We start from the raw sequence: 18,770 nt of genomic DNA, 5'->3' as shown, positions 1-18,770 counted from the left end.
AATCCCAGCTACTTGGGAGGCTGAGGCAGAATTGCCTGAACCCTGGAGGCGGAGGTTGCAGTGAGCTGAGATTGTGCCATTGCACTCCAACCTGGGTGACCAGAACGAAACTCCGTCTCAAAGAAATGCACAGGGATGTGGTTAGCCAAATCCAGATTGGGAAAATCTTTTTTTTTTTTTTTTTTTGAGACAGTCTTGCCCTGTCACTCACGCTGGAGTGCAGTGGCGTGGTCTCGGCTCACTGCAAGCTCCACCTCCCGGGTTCACGTGTTTCTCCTGCCTCAGCCTCCCCAAGTAGCTGGGACTACAGGCGCCCACCACCACACCCGGCTAATTTTTTTTGTATTTTTAGTAGAGGTGGGGTTTCACTGTGTTAGTCAGGATGGTCTCGATCTTCTGACCTCATGATCCGCCCGCCTTGGCCTCCCAAAGTGCTGGGATTACAGACGGGAGCCACCGCGTCTGGCCTGAGACTGGGAAATTCTAAAGGACAGAAGACCTGATGTCTTTTGTAAATAAATGGGGAGAGTAAAATAGAGAGGGGGGAGCTGTTGCAGACTAAAAGAGACAAATCAACCAAATGAAATGTGTGGGACCTCACTTGAATACATTACATAGAAAAGAAAGGGAGAGGGACCTTATAAAAGTAAATGAGACTTAAGAGACATATCAGCTCATTGCAATGTGTGTACCTTATTTGGAACCTACTTTGAAAAACCCGTAAGAAAAAAAAGGTATAAAACAGAGGAATTTGAACACTAAATAGGTATTTGAATTTTTATTTTTATTTATTTTTTTATTTTTTGAGACGGAGTCTTGCTCTGTCACCCAGGCTGGAGTGCAGTGGCATGATCTCAACTCACTGCAACCTCCCTCTAACTCCTGGGTTCAAGCGATTCTTCTGCCTCAGCCTCCTGAGTAGCTGGGACCACAGGCACGTGCCACCATGCCTGGCTAGTTTTTTGTATTTTTAGTAGAGACGGGGTTTCAATGCATTAGCCAAGATGGTCTCGATCTCCTAACTTCGTGATCCTCCCACCTTGGCCTCCCAAAGTGCTGGGATTACAGGCGTGAGCCACTGTGCCCGGCCGCGGGAATTGTTAAAATTTTTAAGTGTAATAGTGGTATTACTATTTTTTTTAAGTCCTTATCTTTTATAGGAGTGATTCTCATTGAGAGGGTAGATATTTTGTTCCCCCAGGGAACATATGACAATGTCTGGAGATACTCTTGTCATGCCTACTTGTCATAACTGGAGTAGAGGGGTTACTACTGGCATCTAGTGGGTAGACACCAGGGATGCTGCTAAACATCCTACTGTGCACAGGACAATCCCTACAGCAACAAACTACCTGACCCAAAATGTCAATAGTTCAAGACCCTCTCTCAAAAAATAAAAAATAAATAAATGTCGGCCAGGTGTGGTGACTCATGCCTGTAATCCCAGCACTTTGGGAGTCCGAGGCAGGAGGATTGCTTGAGCCCAAGAGCTAATTTTTAAAAATTAGCTGGGCATGATGGCATGTACCTGTAGTCTCAGCTACTCAGGAGGCTGAGGCAGGAAGATCACTTGATCCTGGGAGGTTGAGGCTGCACTGAACCTAGATCACACCAGAGTGCTATAGCCTGGGTGACAGGGAGATGCTGTCTCAAAAAAGAAACTTCAATGTTCAGATGTCTTTTATGTTTCAATTTGTTGGAGTCATTTTTCTTCTTCTTCTTCTCTCTCTCTCTCTCTTTTTTTTTAATGTAGAGACAGGGTCTCACTATGTTGCCTAGGCTGGTCTCAAACTTCTGGCCTCAAGTGATCCTCCTGTTTCAGCCTCTTGAAGTGTTGGGATTACAGGTGTGAGCCTCTGCACCTGGCCCGTTTTTCTTTGTTTTTGTTTGAGACAGAGTCTCACTCTGTCACCCAGGCTGGAGTGTAGAGATGGGGTTCTGCCACATTGGGCAGGCTGGTCTTGAACTCCTGACCACAGGTGATCCCCCTGCCTTGGCCTCCTAAAATGCTAGGCTTACAGGCATGAGACGCCACACCCAGCCCCATTTTTCTTCTTTTTTTTTTTTTTTTTGAGACAGAGTCTGGCTCTGTTGCCCAGGCTGGAGTGCAGTGACGTGATCTTGGCTCACTGCAAGCTCCGCCTCCCGGGTTTCCGCCATTCTCCCGCCTCAGCCTCCTGAGTAGCTGGGAGTACAGGCGCCCACCATCTCTCCTGGCTAATTTTTTTGTGTTTTTAGTAGAGACAGTAGTTCACTGTGTTGGCCAAGCTGGTCTCGAACTCCTGACCTCGTGATCTGCCCGCCTTGGCCTCCCAAAGTGCTGGGATTACAGGTGTAAGCCCCTGGGCTTGGCCCCCCACACACTTTATTATCCCTCCCTACCCCTAGGTTATTTTAAAATTAAATTCTGGGCCGGGCACGGTGGCTCATGCCTGTAATCCCAGCACTTTGGGAGGCCGAGGCAGGCGGATCATGAGGTCAGGAGATTGATCCTGGCTAACACAGTGAAACCCCATCTCTACTAAAAATACAAAAAATTAGCCGAGCGTGGTGGCACCTGCCTGTAGTCCCAGCTCCTCGAGAGACTGAGGCAGGAGAATCACTTGAACTCAGGTGTCAGAGGTTGCAGCGAGCAAAGATCATGCCATTGTACTCCAGCCTGGGCGACAGAGCAAGACTCCGTCTCAAAAAAAAAAAAAAAAAGAAATTGTGGACATCATTTCATTTGCAAATATTGCAGGATACATCTCTGAAAGAGATAGGAATTCTTAAAAATAATTAGAACCATTACATACCTAAAAATAATTTTTCTTTTTTTGAGCCAGAGTCTTGAACTATCACAGGGGCTGGTGTACAGTGGCACAATCTCGGCTTTCTGCAACCTCCGCCTCCCGGGTTCAAGAGATTCTCCTGCCTCAGCCTCCTGAGTGGCTAGGATTACAGGCGCCTGCCACCACGCCCAGCTAATTTTTTTTTTTTTTTTTTTTTTTTGAGACGGAGTCTTGCTCTGTGCCCCAGGCTGGAGTGCAGTGGCGCGATCTCGGCTCACTGCAAGCTCCGCCTCCGGGGTTCACGCCATTCTCCTGCCTCAGCCTCTGGAGTAGCTGGGACTACAGGCGCCCGCCACCATGCCCGGCTAATTTCTTTTTGTATTTTTAGTAGAGACGGGGTTTCACCGTGTTAGCCAGGATGGTCTCGATCTCCTGACCTCGTGATCCGCCCGCCTCGGCCTCCCAAAGTGCTGGGATTACAGGCTTGAGCCACCGCGCCCGGCCACCCAGCTAATTTTTTGTACTTTTAGTAGAGATGGGGTTTTACTATGTTGGCCAGGCTGGTCTTGAACTCCTGACTTCGTGATCCGCCCGCCTTGGCCTCCCAAAGTGTTGGGATTACAGGCGTGAGCCACTGCACCTGGCAGTAATTTCTTAATACAATAATTAGTGTTACACATCCATGATGGTCACACGCAAACACACACACTACCTGCTTGAATTGGAAGTCAAATAAGATGATTGATCGTTATTGGATGATTGATAAAGCCATTAGTTGATATGTCACTTGAATCTCATTTAATTTATAGGATCCCCCTCCACCTGTTTTTATTTTTCTTTGCACAATTTTTTTGTTGTTGTAGAAATTGACTTATTTCTTCTGAAGGATTGTTCACATTCTATACTTTGCTATTATGTCCTGTGGTGTTTAAAATGTTCCCTTCACCCCACCCCCCCCTCCAAAAAAAAACCCAAAAATGGTTCTGCTATCCTCTGTAGTTCTTGTAAGTGAGTAGTTAGATGTAGATCAGTGCTGTTCAATAGAGATAAAATGTGATCTACATGTGTAATTTTCAATTTTCTTTTTTTTTTTTCTTTGGGACGGAGTCTGGCTCTGTCGCCCCGGCTGGAGTGCAGTGGCCGGATCTCAGCTCACTGCAAGCTCCGCCTCCCGGGTTTACGCCATTCTCCTGCCTCAGCCTCCCGAGTAGCTGGGACTAGTGACGGAATCTTGCTTTGTTGCCCAGGCTGGAGTGCAGTGGCACGATCTCGGCTCACTGCAACCTCCGCCTCCCGGGTTCACGCCATTCTCTTGCCTCAGCCTCCCGAGTAGCTGGGACTACAGGCTCCCACCACCACACCCGTCCAATTTTCTTTTTTGTATTTTTAGTAGAGACAGGGGTTTTGTCTTGTTAGCCAGGATGGTCTCGACCTCTTGACCTTGTGATCCACCCACCTTGGTCTCCCAAAGTGCTGGGATTACAGGCATGAGTCACTGCGCCCAGCCAATTATCGATTTTCTAGTAGCCACATTTTAAAAATAAAAAGACAAAGGTGAAATTAATTTTAATACTATATTATGTTTAGCCTGGTATCCTCAGGAGTATCATTTCAATGTGTGAACTATATAAAAATTATTGATGAGATATTTGATGATCCTTTTTTGTACTGTCTGCAAAATCTACTATGTATTTTACACTTACAGCACGTCTCAATTCAGATGCTAAAATTTCCTCAGAAATACTTGATCTGTATTTAGATTTCCTAAAATTTACAATTGAAAAAGGAGACCCACATACCCAAGTTGTTCCAAATATACATCAAAGTTTTCCAGTAACTGAATTGAATATCAGGTTTTCAGTTTAAATGAACTAAAGTTTCATAACATTAAGATTTTATCTCCTCAGTTGCACTAGCCAAATATCACATGCTAAGTAGCCACATGTGATTACTGGCAACCAGATTGGACAGCACAGAGGCTTGGTTAGATTCAAACTTTGGGGTTCGCTTGTTTGTTGTAGCTACAACTCCACAGGTGGTGGTGGTACTTCCATCAGAAGGTACATAATGTCCATTAGTGGCTCTTTTAGTATGGTTTGCAGCCATGCTTCTTACTGCATAGATCCATTAATTACTCAGGGGTTGCAAAATGGTGACCTTGCTCAATCATTTCTGTGTTTACTAGCTGTAGTATTATAGATATTTCCTCTCATCATTTATTTGGTTATTCTGAGATACAGTTTGTATAGGAAAGGCAGGATATATATGCTTGATTCCCCCCCTCCATCAGTTTATAAAATAAGGAATTGCTTCCTTGGCTTTCTCAAGATTTGTCCGCTGAGTTCTCATATCATTATGAATTTAAATATATTTCGTGTCTTTCAGTCTGTTTTGGTTATTATCCTTCTTGGTGCTCAGGTTGTCCCATCTTTGGCAATGGTAACTCATTCAGTTTGGCTTCTGAATTATTTCAACACAACCCTGGTAGTCTTTGATATCTCCCTTGCTTTCCAATATGTCCAGGCTCATCCTCCCTATTTTCCACCCAGACCTGGAATCAGCTATTTCTCCAGGAAGCTCTGACTTCCTTTAGTGGGAAATACTATTATTTAGCAACTACCATCTGGATATTGGAGTATTCATGATTGCTGGGTTTGTTAGTGCTTCCAGAACTTCTCAATAGATTGGGCTATTAAATGTGTTGTTTTTTTATTATTATTTTGAAGGAAAAATGCATCATGAATTCATATTGATACTTTGAATTGAAATTGTAATTTTTAGTTTAACATCATTGATTTTATTTTTGAGTCTCCCAGTTGTTGTTGCTGAAAATCTCAGTTCCTAGCAACACTAACATAATAACACATTTACTTTATCCTACTATGTATATAATAGTTTGAAAAATCACAATAAGATATTATTAGTAAAAGGGCCGGGTGCAGTGGCTCACGCCTGTAATCCCAGCACTTTGGGAGGCCAAGGCGGGTGGATCACAAGGTCAGGAGATTGACACCATCCTGGCTAATATGGTGAAACGCCATCTCTACTAAAAATACAAAAAATTAGCTGGGCGTGGTGGCGGGCGCCTGTAGTCCTAGCTACTCAGGAGGCTGAGGCAGGAGAATGGTGTGAACCTGGGAGGTGGAGGTTGCAGTGAGCTGAGATCATGCCGCTGCACTCCAACCTGGGCCACAGAACAAGACTCCGTCTCAAAAAAACAAACAAAAAAGATTTTATTAGTAACAATTTGATTATTGAATGTAATTTTAAATAGTTTAAGATTTTCCGAGATTCTTTTTATTATTAAGCTAAGGAAAGCCTCATTGGGCATGTATAGTCATGTTCCTATGTTTTAAAGTAATTTGAAAGGATTATCTGAGTGTTTAACCAGCTTAATATATAGTGAAGTTTCTTTGCTTTAGTTTGTTTTTCATTTTTAGGGGTTACTCTTTTTAGCATTTTGATTTTTTTTTCCAGCTTTAATTTCGAAATGTTTCAAACCTATGAAAAACTTGAAAGACTAGAACAGTGAACACTCATATGCCTTTCACCTTAGATTCACCAGTGAATATTTTACCACATTTGCTTTTTCTCTCATCTTTCCCCTCCTTCCCTTTTGCCTCCCATTACATGCAGTTGTTTTGTTTTTGCTGAACCTTTTGAAGGAAGTGTGGCCGTGATACTTCAGCCCTAAATACTTCAGCATGCTAAGAGCAAGGAATTGTCCTACCTAACCATAATTTCATATTATACCTAAGAAAATGAATAATTAGGTTTCTTAATATTTAATCTTCAACCCATATTTGAATTTCCCTAGATGTTCTAAAAGTGTCTTTTGTAGTTTTTTTTTTTCTTTTTGGAACTAGTATCCAATCAAAATTTGTGAATTTCTTTTATTTATTATGTCTTTTCAGTTTCTTTTAATATGACCTTTTATTCATGGCATTGATCTTTTTTTTTTAATTTATTTTTATTTTTATTTTTATTTTTATTTTTTTTTTGAGATGGAGTCTCGCTCTGTCGCCCAGGCTGGAGTGCAGTGGCATGATCGCGGCTCGCTGCATGCTCCGCCTCCCGGGTTCACGCCATTCTCCTGCCTCAGCCTCCCAAGTAGCTGGGACCAGGTGCCCGCCACCACGCCTGGCTAATTTTTTTGTATTTTTAGTAGCGACGGGGTTTCACAGTGTTAGCCAGGATGGTCTCGATCTCCAGACCTTGTGATCTGCCCGCCTCAGCCTCCCAAAGTGCTGGGATTACAGGCGTGAGCCACCACGCCCAGCCGGCATTGATCTTTTAAAGAGTCTATGAGAGTTTTTGTGGAAAATGTCCCACGTTATGAATATGTTCTTTTTTTTTTTTTTTTACAATATTATTTAACCTGTTCTTCCAACCCTTGTATCCCCTGTACATTGGAAATTTCATCCAGTCTGGAGGCTCAATGGATTCATGTTAAGTACTTTTTGGCAAGAACATTTCATTAGTGAACTTTATGTGGCATCCCTCCAGGAGGTACATCATGTCAGGATGTGCCCACTATTAGTGATACTGAGTTTGATCCCTCAGTTAAAGTGTCAGTTGCTAGGTTTTTCAACGCTAAATGTACACTTTTGCCTTTGTCATTAATTAGTAATCTTTAGAGTGATGCTTTGGCATTTTGTGAATATCTTGTTCCCCAAAAATTTTTTACCCAGTGGTTTTCACATGTTGATTAAATTTGTTTTAATAATTATATATAACATCTTTATGTGTTTCTAAAACCAAAAGTATAAAACAAGGTACATGAAGAGAATTCTTGCTTCCATTCCTGTCCCTTTCACCTCTCTTTCTCGATAGATAACCCTTTAATTAGTTTTTGGATTATTCTTTTTGTTGTTGTTATATGTTTAAAATACAAATATATTTGTATTCCCTCTACCTTCACTTAAATAAGAGATAGCGTACACTATTGTGTAGCTTTCATATTTGACTTAAAAACCTATCCTGGGGCCGGGCACGGTGGCCCGTGCCGGTAATCCCAAGCACTTTGGGAGGCCGAGGCGGGCAGATCACGAGGTCAGGAGGTTGAGACCATCCTGGCTAACATGGTGAAACCCTGTCTCTACTAAAAATACAAAAAAAAATTAGCCAGGCGTGGTGGCGGGCACCTGTGGTCCCAGCTACTTGGGAGGCTGAGGCAGGAGAGTGGCGTGAACCTGGGAGGCGGAGCTTGCAATGAGCTGAGATCGCGCCACTGCACTCCAGCCTGGGCGACAGAGTGAGACTCTGTCTCAAAAAAAAAAAAAAAAACCTATCCTGGAGACCACTCCGAAGTAGTGTATAGAGTTCTTCATAAGGACTTTTTAAAATATACCTATGTTTATGTCCTTTTTATTCTTGAAATCATTCACTGGTACCTCACCTTTCTCAGGATAAAGTCTAAACCTTATAAGGCCCTTCGTAATCTGGCTTTTACTTGTCTATGTAGCATCTTTTCTTTCTGTGCCCTCCCCCAACACACTTGTACACATGCATCAATGCACACGCATGCACATACACACACAATTGCTACTACTGCCATATTGTTTTTTGTTTTTTTTGTTTTTTAAGACAAGGTCTCACACTGTTATCCAGGTTGGAGTGCAGTGGCACCATCATGGTTCACTGTAGTCTCGATCTCCTGGGCCCAAGCAGTCCTCTCACCTTAGCCTCCCAAGGAGCTGGGACCACAGGCATGTGCCACCATGTCTGGCTAATTTTTTTTATTTTTGTAGAGACAGAGTCTCCCTGTTTTGCCCAGGCTGGTCTCAAATTCCTATTCTCAAGCGATTTTCCTGACAGCCTCCCAAAATGCTGGGATTAAAGACGTGAGCCACCATTCCTGGCTTGATTTCTCTTTTGAATTCTTTTCAATTCGATGAGTGGACCATGAGCAACCTCCCCTGGCTACTTTTTGTGATGCTCCCAACTGCATAGAAGTCTGTTCCTGGCCGGGCATGGTGGTTCACACCTGTAATCCCAGCACTTAGGGAGGCTGAGATGGGTGGATCAGTTGAGCCCAGGAATTTGAGACCAACCTGGGCAACATGGCGAAACTCTGTCTCTACAAAAAATACAAAAGTTAGCCAGGCATGGTGGTGTGTGTCCGTAGTCCCAGCTACTTGGGAGGATCACTTGAGCCTGGGAGGTAGAGCTTGCAATGACCAGAGATCATGCCATTGCACTCCAGCCTGGGTAATAGAGCGAGACTCTGTCTCCAAAAAAAAAAAAAAAAGTGTATTCCTTTTCTCTGTCTTCACTTGTTCATCCTGTAGTCCTTAGCTTAAACATATTCCTGGAAGCCTACCTTAATTTTTATCACCCGATGAGGTAACCAACCAGAACGCCTCAATGCAGGTCACATATTTCTTATTCTATATACTAGTGGGATCCTTCCCTCTACTTATTATACTTATTTATACCTAAAATACCCTAGGCTCACTAAACATAATAGTACTAACATTCACCACTCAAGAACTATCAATCTCCTGATCTCTGAGTTAGGTGTCTTTCTTGTGAGCTGATTCAACATTGCCTGCTTATCATTGTTTTCACATTCATCCTACAGTATTCTGGTTGTTTACTTATCTGCATTCCTCTGTTAGACCCCTGAGCTCTGTGAGCACAGAAACCAGGGCTCACAGGACAGGATGGCCCCAGTGGCTGGCACTTGGTAGGCAATCAGTAAATATTTATTGACTGAAAGTGGCAGAAAGGCACAAGCCCAGACATGCATTGCAATATCCATAAGAACTAAAACTAAACTCAAATGGAATTTGCTCAAATGTAGTGATCTAAGCAGAAAACGTGAATTGCCTTACTTATTGTGGAGCTGTAAGTGGAGTCCAGGGCAGCCAGCGTGGGAGCCTCCAGGTCACCCTGGGGTGGTACTGGCTCATGGCTTGGGCTGAGAGCCAGAGAGGGGCACCACCAACTGCTCCTCCTGAGAGACAAAGAGGTCGGCAGGGCCTGGGGGAAGGGCTAGAGATTAGAAAGCAGCCTCAGCCTATAATTTCCAGAGATGGTGGAAATGGTTACTATGGGTAGGATCTGATGGAAGGAACCAAGCTGGAGAAGAAGAACCTGCCCTCCATATAGGAGCAGGCACCCAGGGCACACTCAGTCATCTCTCGGTGGGGGCCTGGGCACAGGGGCCAGGCCCTTCTTGATGTTGCTGGGCCTGGGGCTTACAGGATGCCCAGGCTGAGGAAGAGATCAAGCAAGAGATGAACACACTGCAGCAGAAGCTGAATGAGCAGCAGAGTGTGCTTCAGCGTATTGCCGCCCCCAACATGAAGGCCATGGAAAAGCTGGAAAGTGTCCGAGACAAGTTCCAGGAGACCTCAGATGGTAAGATTTACCCTTCTACTTGGGCCTATGATAAGGACAAGAGGCTAAAGGTATGCCACGGGCCTGCTGTACATCACAGCAGTTCCTGTTCTGACATGCTTTCTTACTTAAAACTCCCAGGAGCCCTAAACAGTAGGGGTTATTACACCTGCTTTATAGAACAGAAAATTGCTGAGGTTCCCAGAGGGTAAATGACCTGTTCAAGGTCACGTAGCTGGTTGCTGGTAGAACACAGGGAGGAATCCATATTTGTGTGGCTGCAGGCCCCTGTTTCTTCCTCTGCATTGTATCCAGTGGCCAGTCCACTGGATACAGATCCTTCTGGGACCCTCCTCAGGCATTCCTCTCTCTCTTGGTGGGATGTCCCTGCTCTGGATTGTCATTTGCAGGTCCTTCTTTCCAGGGCACTGAGGGGTCACGTGTCTTTCTTTCTGGCAGAGTTTGAAGCAGCCCGAAAGCGAGCAAAGAAGGCCAAGCAGGCATTCGAACAGATCAAGAAGGAGCGCTTTGACCGCTTCAATGCTTGTTTTGAATCTGTGGCTACCAACATTGATGAGATCTATAAAGCCCTGTCCCGCAATAGCAGTGCCCAGGTAGGCTGGAGCCCCTTACCCAACCAGCTGCTACCATCCTCAGTTATCTTTCCCTCTAGGCTTCCTGTCCCTATCTCCATCCAGACTCAGATACAGATCCTGACCCATCTGCCTTTCCCTAGGCATTCCTGGGCCCTGAGAACCCTGAAGAGCCCTACTTGGATGGCATCAACTACAACTGTGTGGCTCCTGGGAAACGCTTCCGGCCTATGGACAACTTATCAGGCGGGGAGAAGACAGTGGCAGCTCTGGCCCTGCTCTTTGCCATCCACAGGTAAGGCTGATCCCCTAGGTCAGTTGACGAAGACTGAACTGAGGCCACCAGAGGCTCTGGGGCCCAAGGATACACAGAGATCTGCAAAGGTGAAGATAGTTTGGTGGAATCTGGATTGCATCCCTGTTTCACTATCTACTGCAGCGTATCTGGCTTTGGTTTTTCTGGACCTGTCTTCCCCATCCACCCTCATCCGCTCAGCATGCCCTCACCGGCCTCTGCATGTATTCAGTCCCACCTCCAGGCTTTTGCTCACAAGGTTGCTGGCTAATAATCCCTTTCCATGTAAATCTAGGTTGATCATCACCTTTCACCCCTTCACCCTTTCTCATTCTCCTCCCCTTCCTTTAGGAAGCCCTCCTTGATCACTGTGTCATACCCTGACCTTCCCCTCCTGAATGCCAGTACTTGAGTCTGACTCCTGCAGCTTATATTGCTTGATTGTACAGCATCAATTTCTTGAGTGCTGCTCTGTACCAGACCCTGCGGAGGGATTAGGTACACAGATGTATCAGACAGGGTCTCCGGCCTCGAGGAGCTCACAGTCTAGCAGAAGCCAGACGCATAAACAGACATGTGCTAAGTGTTGTAACCGGGTGAGCATGGGTGCGATGGATACACAGAGGAGGTACACTTAACCCAGTCTGTGGGGAGGGTGTGGGTAAGCCAGGGAAGACTTTTAAGGACAGGTGCCACTTGAGCAGGAGATGTAAAGGATGAGTAGAAGTTTGCCAGGGAGACCAGCAGGCATTCTAGGCTGAGAATGCAGCATGTGCAGAGGCAAGGAGGCATGACAGAGCATGCTGTGATGGCGTGTGTTTGGAATGGGGTGGACCTCTAGGTAGCTCGATCATTACGACTAAAACCTTGGACAGCTTTAGCTCCCCAGCCAGCCTGGAAGCTCCTGAGGGAACCATGTCTTCTTGTGATTCTGTAGGAACCTGAAACACAGGGCTGAGTGCAGAGGGGAGGGCTTTGTTGATGTGTTGGCTTGTAGGGGCTCAGGCAGCTTTGAGACCTGGGTTTTTTAGTCTCTGAAGAAGTGGAGTGGGAAGCTGGCCTGTTTGATGGGTCCTGGGGCTGTCCCACCCCGCCTTGCCACCCCCTCCCCACCTCAGTGTCAGCTCACCTACTGGTTCCCTCCCAGCTACAAGCCAGCCCCCTTCTTCGTCCTGGATGAGATCGATGCTGCCTTGGATAACACCAACATTGGCAAGGTGGGTGCAAAGAAAGTGGGGCCTGGGAGGGATGCCCCCAGGTCGGGGCTGGGTTTCAGGGAACAACTCCTGAGTGTGCCCTAGCCGTTCCTGCTGCCTGCTCTCTGTGCCTGGGAGGCTGGGCCCAGAGTCATCCATGCTGTCGTAGTCAGTAGTCTCCTTCTCTCAACCTCTCTTTTCCCCACCTTCCTCTCCCTACCCTGCCTCTTCTGCCTTCTGGTTGTGGCTGGAAAATACAGGGGACTGTTAAGGTTTGAGCCTTGCTAAGTGCCTGGCGGCCTTTCCCACAGGTGGCAAATTACATCAAGGAGCAGTCGACTTGCAACTTCCAGGCCATCGTCATCTCTCTCAAGGAGGAGTTCTACACCAAGGCCGAGAGCCTTATTGGAGTCTATCCTGAGGTAGGGTGGGCCTGGCTCAGGAGCCAGCCCTACTCCCTGCCTGATTTCCCAGGGCAGGAAAGGAAGGCTGCAGAGGAGGGGAAAGGAGGTGGGGGAGCATAGGGAATCAGGTCCTGAATGGCCAGTTGGGCTTGTTGGAGCCCTGCCTCTGGAGGCTTACCCAGCCCAGCCAGGCAGGGCCATTGCATTTGGGGACAGGTGGAAAGGTAGGCAGAGGCAGCCAGACTGGAGAAAGGAGGAGAGTACAGAAGTAGGCAGGGAGAGAAGGCACATGGGACTGAGCATATCCTCTCACACCCAGAGAGAACCATTGACTGGGTTTTGGGCAGGTATGTAGGGAGGAGGGTTTGAGGCCCCTGATCCTGGGGCACTAGACCCCTCTTAATTCTCTCCTTACAATTTTATTTTTCTTTTTCTCCCTCCTCCTTCAGCAAGGGGACTGTGTGATCAGCAAAGTCCTGACCTTCGACCTCACCAAGTACCCAGATGCCAACCCCAACCCCAATGAGCAGTAGCAGTAGTTCTGCCCTCCCACCCTGTCTGGATCCCTAAGCTGTCCCTCTCCCAATCTCTGGATATTTGACTCCCAACCTTCCCCCTACATCCTGGCCCTTTTTGGTGTAGTCATGGGATTTAGGCACTGCTAGTCAAGCATGAAGAGGAACAGAGGTGATGTTAGGTCTGGAGCAAAAATTCCTGAACGACAGGGAGTATTCTGGCCTCTGGAAGGAGGTGCTGAGCTGAACAGGGCCATCTGTTCATCACACACACCCCCTTCCTCCCCCTCATCACCCATAATCGTGGGCCCCTTGGGCCTCTTGCCCACTGTGTGTGTGGGTATGTATGTGTGTATGTATGTATCCGCATGTGTGCATGTGAGTATGTTTGCAAAATAATAAAGGATATTGGAGACTTGTTTTAGAAGGAGCCTAGGCTGAATTTGATTCCAAGAGAGCTTAGGATGACAGCACCCCTGAGCTGGGCAAAGGTACTCAGGACCTCATAGGAGTCTTAGGCAGTTACCTGAAACTGCCTTCATTCACTCATTTGTGTATTCATTCATTTATGTATTCATCAGACACATACCGAACACCCTCTATTTGCCAGGCTCTGTGCTTATAATACAGAGTTGAATCAGACATGATCTCTACCCTCCTAGTAAGGAGATACAATGGGTTCATGAATGACTATGGTTAGCTGAATGTCATATGTACTTTGAATTTGAGAAGAGGGTGATCCCCTCTAGGCTTCCTGGAGGTCACATTTAAGCTAGACCTTGACAAATTGGTAGGATTTGGTCAGGCACTAGGAGCAGAGCATGAGTTCTGGGGACAGACAGTTATGGGTTCTGGTCCCACTTTTTATTGCTTACTAGTTGTTTGACCTTGGGCAAGTCATTTGACCTTCTGTGCCTCAGTTTCCTCAACTGTAAAATGGGGCTAACAATATTACCTACCTCATAGGATTTAATGATGTCAAGCTCCTCACTGGAGGCCTTATCCCTTCGTGGAGCCCACTAGGTGCCGACCCCTCAGAATATAACCCTCATGCCTGGACCCCTGAGAGCTTCTGATCCCAGCTATTAGGGACAGAAGAAGCCTTCAAATCTGGAAGGTGCTGAATGCCCTGCTGACTGGGAAAGTTTCAGGGCACTGATGGGGTCTACCTGGTAAGTGGAGGGCCTGAGGAAACCTGTAGCTTCAATCATGTATGGTAACCGGGTGCCTGAGCCCCAATCTGGGTTGTGAGGAAATAGGGGAGAGGTAGCCTGGGCCACATCCCAGCCTAACATGTGTGAGGTTCATTTTAGGAACTAACCTCATTAGCTATAAGGATCATGCAGAGGCAGCAAAGCCGGGTGCGATGAGCTCAGCCTTTACTCATTCACGTACACCATCACACTTCACTTCTAATCTGTGTATTGTTTTTTTGCTTTTTAAAAGTTAAGTCCATTTTAATTACCCAAATAATGCATGAATTCATTCTCCTTTTGAGAAATTAGATTGTTAAAGATAGTCTCATTCAGCTATCAACCACTCCCCCTCTTGATCTTTTCCCTCTTAGTGGCTGTTGTTTGTTGTACTTCCATTGAGACTTTGTTTTAATGCTTGTACGTACATAATATGAACCCATTGGAAATATTGTGTGTTTAATACAAGTGGTATATTGAATTGTTTAGCAATTTGTTTTCTTTGCTTAACGATGTTTTTGAGATCTGTGCATGTTACTTAATGTAGCTCAATACATCTTCTGTAATTGCTGTATAGATTGCCATCATATGATTACCACATTTTACTTACGCATTTCTCTTATTATGGACATTAAGACTGTTTTCAGGTTTTGCTATTACAAAATACTACACAGGAGCATCCCTATGCCTGTGTGAAAGTGTATGTGTGAAAGTTTACCTAGGGTTGATTCCTAGAAGTGGAATTGCAAAGTCATAGGATATTTATATATTGGTTTTTAATAATACTTCCAAATTGCCCTCCTGTACTATTTACTTAGTATTTTTCTTGAGGTTGATCTGAGGTCTAACATTGTTATCCTATATCATTTTCATCCCAAGTAGTGATATCTGTGAAATCACAGGTTTGATGTGTGCTAATTATGTATTTTTCTAATACATATTAAAAGACATAACTATTAAAACAAAATAAATTTGTCTGTTTTCAACCAAAGAAGTCACGTACCACTGGTGGTACTGTGTGCCATAATTTGGCAAATGATGGCCTTTATGGAAGAGCCACAATTCGGGGGTCAGACCTGGTTCAAATTCTAGCTGTAGAAACTTGGGCAAGTTACTTCACCTCTGAGCCTAAGTTTCCACATCTGTAAAAGGAGATAATAAACACCTACCTTGCAGTAGTGAAGCAAAGAGAAAATTAAATATATATGAAGCAATTTGACTGGTATCTAGATCATTCACAGCCCTTTAAACGTCACTTTTGCTATTCTCCCCACTTTACAGATAAGGAAACTGAGGCCCAAAAAGATTTGAACCCAGGTCTTCCGAGTCATTCAAGTGCTTTCTCCACTGTACAGGTGGTTATCAACCTTGGCTGCACATCAGAATCGTTTGTAAAGCTTTTTCTTTTTCCTTTTTAAAAAGTAAAGCAATATATACACAGGTAAAAAATAAAATAGTACAGAAGGGCTTATAATGAGAAGCAGCAGTTCCCTGCTTGCACCCCCACATCCAAAGGATGTGGAACTCTTTAAAAATAAATGCTCTGGGCCGGGCGTGGTGGCTCAAGCCTGTAATCCCAGCACTTTGGGAGGCCGAGACGGGTGGATCACGAGGTCAGCAGATCGAGACCATCCTGGCTAACACGGTGAAACCCCGTCTCTACTAAAAAATACAAAAAACTAGCCGGGCGAGGTGGCGGGCGCCTGTAGTCCCAGCTACTTGGGAGGCTGAGCCAGGAGAATGGCGTAAACCCGGGAGGCGGAGCTTGCAGTGAGCTGAGATCTGGCCACTGCACTCCAGCCTGGGCGACAGAGCGAGACTCCACCTCAAAAAATAAATAAATAAATAAAAATAAATGCTCTGGTCCCGCCTCTGGACATCTGATTCAGTAGGCGTGGATAATAACCCAGATAACCCCTACCTCACAGGATAAAAAGTATTACATGAGCTGCCTTAGGCTAAGGCCCTGGCACACACGTGCTACAAAGGAGCTTTGGGGACTTAAGTCCTGAGGATCCAGGAGGTGAGGTGACTTGTCTGAGATTCCACTGGTTTAGTGGCAGGGCCTAGACTTCCACTTGGATCTATTTAGTGCTTGCCCCCTGCTCTCTCCTGTCGTGCCCCACCACCTCCTGGCATCACAGTGCAACCCTTGTCAGTGAAGGCTGTGCTCGCGGGAGGCCAGGCACCACAGTGTTTCCAAGAGCAGGCTGGATCCGAGTAGATTCTCTAGGGCTTGTTGGAGGAACTAGTTTGACTCCCTTATACTGTGGACGCAGTAGCCTTGCTATAGGGAGTTGAGTACTCCACAACAGTGTCTAAGTTTAATTGGGCACTTCCCTCTGGAAATCACAGTGTTGTGCACCAGGAACACAAAGATGAGTCAAATCTTGATCCTGCCTTTGAGGAGCTCACTGTCTAGTTGGGGAAACAATTTGTAAAACAGCCATTAACCATACAGTGTGATCAACACTGTGACAGGAGCACAGGAGAAACATCTAGCTTATGTGACGATTCAGAGAAGGCATCCTCTAGTCTAGGTGGTGACACCTGAACTGAGTCTTAGGGGCTGGTAGGAATTAGCCAGTTGAGGAAGTATAAAGAATTTCCAGATATCGGAAACAGTACGCATGAAGACATGAAGGCAAGAAACAGCAAAACAAATACTGAAGCATGAAGATTCCTGGGGTGGGGGAAAAGGTAGAGAGGAACCAGATTGGAAGAGGGTCGTAAATGCATGGCTACAGAATTCAGATTTGTCTTGTAGGACTGTGTGGTTCCCAAACTGGCTATATACCACAAACAGGTGGGGCATTCTGAGCCCCAACCTCTAAAAGTTCAGTAAGTCTGGGGTGAGGATTTGGAATCCTGAATGCTTATAAAGGTTACCACATGACTAGGGTACAGCCAGATTTGGAAAGCATAGCTTGAAGGCAGTGAGGGAGCCATGAAATGGTTTTTAATAGGGGGACTCCAGATCAGATGTGAACTTAACCTGTTTCTGGCTGGCTAGCCAAGCAGCATGGAAAACAGATTAGGTTAGATGTTCATGCTATATGTGCCCGTGCTGTAGTTTCCCTGTTAATAAGCTTCTTACACTACTATATTTGCTCATTTTGTCTCTGAATAAGCTTTAGGCACCACAAGGGTGGGCCTGGAGATATTTTGCTTACCGGTATAGCCCCTGCAAAAAGCACAGTGCCTGACACAAAACAGGCACCCAGTGAAGTTTTTGAATGAATGAATGCATGAGTGAATCCATTTGTGAGAGAGCGAATGGAGACAGGGCGATTAGTTAGGAACCTGGAAAAAGACCAGGAGGCCTGCACTAGGGCAAAGGCCAGTGGGAATAGATTGGAGGTGTTAAGGTGTGAACTATTAAGGGAAGATGATAAACTGAACTTAATGACTGATTATTGGATGTGGAGGGTGACTGAGAGGATAGAATGAGTACCCATGAATAGCCAGGATTCCTACCCTATCCCAGTCATCTCTTTCCTTATCCATCTCTGAAACAGAATCTCCTTACATCCTCCTCAGCAATTGGAATTCCTCAAGTTAGACAGACATTCTGTGTGCTGTGTGGTCTCTCACTGCCCTCCCCGCCCCCCCGCACCCCTCCACAAGCCATTGATTCATTCATCCAGTTCAATAAATCTTGGCTAAGCACCTCCAGTGTGCAGTAAGGCTCTTCCAAGCCAGGACTCTGACTCCCTCTTTCCTATCTCAAGAGATGTTTTTGAGGGCTTTCCCAGGTAAGAGTCACATCCCTTATACAATAACTTACAGTAAAATACCCAGAATGTCAGACCTGTAAGGGAAGACTGCCCAAACCCCTTCTGAGGTCCTCAGAGGGGAATTAACCTCCTAAGGTCCCACTGCTAGGAAGTGTCAGAGTCAGAAATGGAACCTAGGTTTCCTTTCTATGTCATCTCTAGAGTCTTGATCTCGATATACCCCGTTGTAGATCAGGACAGGCAGAGGTGGTCAGGGAGAAGGTGGGACTTAGGTTGAACCTTGAAGGTCGATATATTGGACAGGTCAAACAAGATGCTTGCCAATTACACTGCCCCCTTGTGGAAACGCTTAGCAAACCTGCCATGCTTGCAGTCCCTTCTAAGGGGTTTCTTTAGCATAAGTTGCCATGCTCTGTACCATGTGACCTCACAATCCTGGCCACAGATAGCTAGATGTGGATAGTGTCTGATTCAAGGGCAACCAATCTCTATGTTGGCCAGCGGCCTATTAGCTGGACTGGCATAAGGACTCCACCTTACAGGGATGGCATGTATCAAATGGCAAACGCATGAAACAACCAGATCTTTCAGGGAGGCAGAATGTGAGATAGTCAGAAGTAGTGAACAGTTAATTAGAATTTAATGAGGCATTAGTGGTGGATGAGGGGTGGCCAGAAACTAAACAGCAAAAGCAAAGAGAAAGCTGCAGAAACCATAAGTAA

The 18,770-nt window shown here is 45.6% G+C and overlaps 1 protein-coding gene across 5 annotated transcripts in view; it reads left to right on the top strand.

Moving 5' to 3' along the window:
- SMC1A (structural maintenance of chromosomes 1A) overlaps window positions 1–18,770 on the top strand; it is a 63,586-nt gene that overhangs the window by 30,862 nt on the left and 13,954 nt on the right. For 3 of the 5 annotated variants that reach the window (XR_006695413.2, XR_001487678.3, XM_074029830.1), the window contains exons 20-22: window positions 9,980–10,136; window positions 10,575–10,729; window positions 10,852–11,003. Coding sequence is in view for 3 of the 5 variants with exons in the window: in XM_074029830.1 (XP_073885931.1) it covers window positions 9,980–10,136; window positions 10,575–10,729; window positions 10,852–11,003 (464 nt within the window). In the remaining 2 variants the exon portion in view is untranslated. Of the gene's footprint in view, window positions 1–9,979; window positions 10,137–10,574; window positions 10,730–10,851; window positions 11,004–12,150; window positions 12,221–12,510; window positions 12,622–13,052; window positions 15,283–18,770 lie in introns of those variants that run through there. The other 2 variants (XM_065537959.2, XM_005593645.5) reach the window with 1 other exon arrangement.

Source organism: Macaca fascicularis, chromosome X (assembly GCF_037993035.2).
Source record: "Macaca fascicularis isolate 582-1 chromosome X, T2T-MFA8v1.1".
NCBI lineage: Eukaryota > Metazoa > Chordata > Mammalia > Primates > Cercopithecidae > Macaca > Macaca fascicularis.
Note: the sequence above shows the minus strand (reverse complement) of the source record. Positions and strands in the feature narration are given on the sequence as shown.